Source organism: Danio aesculapii, chromosome 25 (assembly GCF_903798145.1).
Source record: "Danio aesculapii chromosome 25, fDanAes4.1, whole genome shotgun sequence".
Lineage (NCBI taxonomy): Eukaryota > Metazoa > Chordata > Actinopteri > Cypriniformes > Danionidae > Danio > Danio aesculapii.
Genome location: NC_079459.1, coordinates 36,999,615 through 37,004,614, shown reverse-complemented (window position 1 = coordinate 37,004,614; position 5,000 = coordinate 36,999,615). Strand labels below are relative to the sequence as shown.

Below are 5,000 nucleotides of genomic sequence, written 5' to 3'. Positions count from 1 at the left end.
AACATCAACAGATGCTTAGCAGCAACACATAACACCATAGCAACTGCTTAGCAACCAACCTGAACATCACAATAACTGCTTAACAGCAAAACAGAACACCATAGCAACTGCTTAGCAACAAATCAGAACACCATAGCAACTGCTTAGCAACCACCCAGAACATTAAACCAACTGATTAGCTACAAATCAGAACATCATAGCAACTGCTTAGCAACCACCCTGAACATCATAGTAACTGCTTACCGCAAAACCAGAACACCATAACAACTGCTTGGCAACCACACAGAACATTATACCAACTGCTTAGTAACAAATCAGAACACCATAGAAACTGCTTAGCAACCACCCAAAACATCAACAGATGCTTAGCAGCAACACATAACACCATAGCAACTGCTTAGCAACCAACCTGAACATCACAATAACTGCTTAACAGCAAAACAGAACACCATAGCAACTGCTTAGCAACAAATCAGAACACCATAGCAACTGCTTAGCAACAAATCAGAACACCATAGTAACTGCTTAGCAACCACAATGAACATTAAACCAACTGATTAGCTACAAATCAGAACATCATAGCAACTGCTTAGCAACCACCTTGAAAATGAATGAATGAATGAATGAATGAATGAATGAACTTTGTTTCACTTGACATTAAAATGCTACTGTATGACTCCAAACTCAAGCACATATTGGTCACCTCTTCCCCAACTCCAGCTTGTGGTCTGATTGTTGATCCTCTTGTGTTTTGCTGAATGCTCAGACAGTCGGATGCTCTTCAAAGCCTTCAGTATCTGAGCATCACAGACTCGTGCGCTGTTATCAGATTGAAACAAAGGCAGATCAGCTCTTTTCATCCTCATCAAGGCTTTGATGCTGAGCGCAGATCCAGAGTCACATCTTCACAACACTGATGCCAAGGTGTGCAGATCTTCAGAGCAAGATTCCTCCATCAGTACAACATCATGCTGACAAACTGCAGCTCTGAGCTTTACAATCAGCATTGAAGCACAATAAAAGCCTGAGATCTGCTGATAAATCTGTTCAATCAGTCTCCCAGATGCAGAGGACTGATCATTTGCACTTTTTTAATTGTACAAACGTGTGTCTTTGTGCTGTTAAATATGCTGTCATTTAAAAAGAAGACAAGAATATCTTCAGATTCAAGATAAAGAGTTACTAAATGATATTTATAATGAAGTATCTCCTGTGATTTCATGATTTTTATTATCATCTACAGTGATTTCATTATTTTGATATCTGAAGTGATTCCAAGATATTTCATATATCAAGTGATTTCATGAGTATTGCTATCTCTGGTGCTTTATGACTTTTTTATTTTCCAGTGAATTCTTGATTTTTGACATCTACAGTGATTTCACAACTTTGATATATCCAGTGATTTCACATTTTTTTGACATCTCTGTTGATTTCATGATTAATTTATATTTAACATTATATATATTTATATATAAAATTTTTCTGATATCTCCAGTGATTTCATGATTTTAATATCTCCAGTGATTAAAATATTTAATTTCTCGTGTGATTCCATGATTTTTTTCCCCTCAAGCGAGTTCATGTTTTTGACATATCAAGTGATTTCAAGATTTCTGATATCTCCAGTGATTTCATGATTTTATTTTCTTCCGATATTTAATATTTTTTGTGATTTCATGATTATTTCATGACTATCTCTGGTGACTTCATGATTTTTTTTATTTTTCAGTGATTTTATGATTTTTGACATATTTTTAATAGATTTTACATAAATTTAAGATTTTTTTAAATCTTCAGCGATTTCATAATTTTTTTTATCTACATTGATTTTAGGACTTTTGATATCTCCAGTGATTCTATTAAATTTAATACATCCAGTGATTTCATGATTTTAATATATCAGGTGAGTTCTTAATTATTGCTATTTCCAGTGATTTCATGTTTTTGATATCTCCTGTGAATTAATCTCCAGTGAATTCATGAACCTTCAGTGATTTAAAATTATTGCTGATATTTCAAGTGATCTGAGCGATTTCTAATATCTGCAGTGATTTCCGATATCTCAAATGATTTTGAATGATTTTTGATATTTCCAATGATTTAAACAATTGTGGATATATAAAGTGATTTTTTTATATATTTTTCCAGTGATTTGAGCAATTTCTAATACCTCCAGTGATTTCTGATATCTCCAGTGATTTAAAATGATTCTGATATTTCCAATGATTTAAACAATTGTGGATTTATCGAGTGATTTTTTTCTGATATTTCCAGTGAATTGAGCGATTTCTAATTTTGTGATTTCTGATATCTCCAGTTATTTCTTACATCTCCAGTGATTTAAAATGATTCTGATATTTCCAGTAATTTAAAATGATTCTGATTTTCCAATGATTTTAACAATTGTGGATATATCAAGTGATTTTTTTCTAATATTTCCAGTGATTTGAGCGATTTCTAATATCTCGAGCAACTTCTTATATCTCCAGTAATTTAAAATGATTCTGATATTTCCAATGATTTAAACAATTGTGGATATATATATATATATTGATTTCTCCAAAGATGAAATAAGTGATTTCTGATTTTTCCAATGATTTGAGCCTTTTTCATTATCTCCAGTGATTTCAAATTTCTCCAGGGATTTCTGATTTCTCTATTGATTTCTGAAATCACATGCATTATTAGGTAATTGTTTTGAAGGTTGATCAGTCAAACAGAGTGTTTATTTATTTGTTTATTTTCTTTTCGGCTTAGTCCCTTTATTAATCTGGGGTCGCCACAACGGAATGAACTTATCCAGCATATGTTTTACACAGCTGCAGCCCATCACTGGGAAACATCCATTCACACACACTCATACACTACGGGCAGTTTAGTTGATCAGTTCCCCTATAGCGCATGTGTTTGTGGGGGAAACCGGAGCACCAGGAGGAAACCCACACCAACACGGGGAGAACATGCAAACTCCACACAGAAACACACACTGACCCAGCCAAGGCTCGAACCAGCAACCTTCTTGCTGTGAGGCAGCAGCGCTACCTACCGCACCACTGTGTCACCCCTACACAGTGTTTATGTGCAAGTTAATTCTAGATGACTGTAATTTCAGCACAGTGGAGCTGCTTAACTTTCATTAGATGAAGAATTCCAATAAGCGGCTCATAATGAAGAGGTTAATCCTCAAAACAACCGCGCTGCCAAAGAAACACACACACACACACACACACACACACACACACACCCTCAGCACTTACATTCACAACACTGCCAGGCTGAGGTATGTGTGTTTACCTGTGGTATGACATAGCTGTGTGTGTGTGTGTTTACCTGCGGTGTGGCACTGCTCTGTGTGTTGTGTGTGGTGTCTGTACACCAGGTGAGGTTTGTTGTGCTCTTCCTCAACCTCTTCTCCATCACTGCTCAGCAGCGGCTCCAGGAAGAACTGACCGCTGTGTGTGGTGAACGTGCCGATCTGAAGAGTCAAGAAAACAACACACAATCAATCAAAAGAGAAAATACACATCCACATAAGAAAATACTATAGTCATTTATCACAAATACTCTCTGGTGTATTTGAACCATGCTATATTAAAGAACTTGATTTAATCTATAGTGGTGATGCTGTGGTAACAACAACTACAGTAATTGATCTGATGGGCTGATTCTATAGTTGCTATGGTAACACAACAACTACAGTAATTGATCTGTTGTGGTGATTCTACAGTTGCTATGGTAACACAGCTACAGTAATTGATCTGTTGTGGTGATTCTACAGTTGCTATGGTAACACAACTACAGTAATTGATCTGATGTGGATCTGTTGTGGTGGTTCTACAGTTGCTATGGTAACACAACAACTACTGTAATTGATCTGCTGTGTTGATTCTACAGTTGCTATGGTAACACAACAACTACAGTAATTGACCTGTTGTGGTGATTCTACAGTTGCTATGGTAACACAGCTACAGTAATTGATCTGATCTGGTGATTCTACAGTTGCTATGGTTACACAACAACTACAGTAATTGATCTGTTGTGGTGATTCTACAGTTGCTATGGTAACACAACAACTACAGTAATTGATTGGTTGTGCTGATTCTATGGTTGCTATGGTAACAACTACAGTAATGGATCTGCTGTGGCGATTCTACAGTTGCTATGGTAACATGACAACTACAGTAATTGATCTGCTGTGGTGATTCTACAGTTGCTATGGTAACACAACAACTATAGTAATTGATCTGTTGTGTTGATTCTACAGTTGCTATGGTAACACAACAACTATAGTAATTGATCTGTTGTGTTGATTCTACAGTTGCTATGGTAACACAACTACATCAATATAAACAAAGCAGCCAATACTGCAGTTTTCTACACCTATAGTGTATATTATACTACAATACACCACAGTTTACTGTAGTAAAATTTAATAAAATTAAAAACATATATTAAATAATACTAATAAAATAACAAAGATAAAATCAAAACCTTATTAAAATATCTGAAGAATAATACAAAATAAGCATCGACTGAGTATTTAAAGATGAAATATTAATTCAAAAAACATTACAGTGCATGAATGTTAAATAAAGAAATAATTAATTAAGTACATAAAGATAGACAAATAACTAAATAAATAAATAAATTAATCAATAAAATGCAAAACTAATGATGAGGCTCAGTGATTGACATTGACATGATCTCTTTCATGAACCCCCATGGAATCATGAGCCATAGCCATGGCAACACATTCAAACACAGAATTCCACAGACAGGGAAGGGGAGGCGTTTCATAAGAGCTTCCTGAACGGAAAACAAGCGTTGTGGATGGAAAAAGTGATGGAAACACAAGCTGTCATTATTAGAGGCTCATAAACTGCTCTGTCAATCACTGCTGTTCATCTCAATGCCTCATTTCTCCCACTCTCTGGCCTTTTACACAATACTGAACACACACACTTACTGCGTGCTGCCCTTCAATCACAGCACACACA

The 5,000-nt window shown here is 35.5% G+C and overlaps 1 protein-coding gene across 1 annotated transcript in view; it reads right to left on the bottom strand.

Annotated features, from left to right (window-relative positions):
* The window catches only part of LOC130219446 (A disintegrin and metalloproteinase with thrombospondin motifs 20), a 118,614-nt gene that overhangs the window by 102,367 nt on the left and 11,247 nt on the right, over nt 1–5,000 (bottom strand). Inside the window, exon 3 of the mRNA XM_056451855.1 lies at nt 3,334–3,478. Coding sequence (XP_056307830.1) covers nt 3,334–3,478 — 145 coding nt within the window. The remainder of the gene's footprint in view (nt 1–3,333; nt 3,479–5,000) is intronic.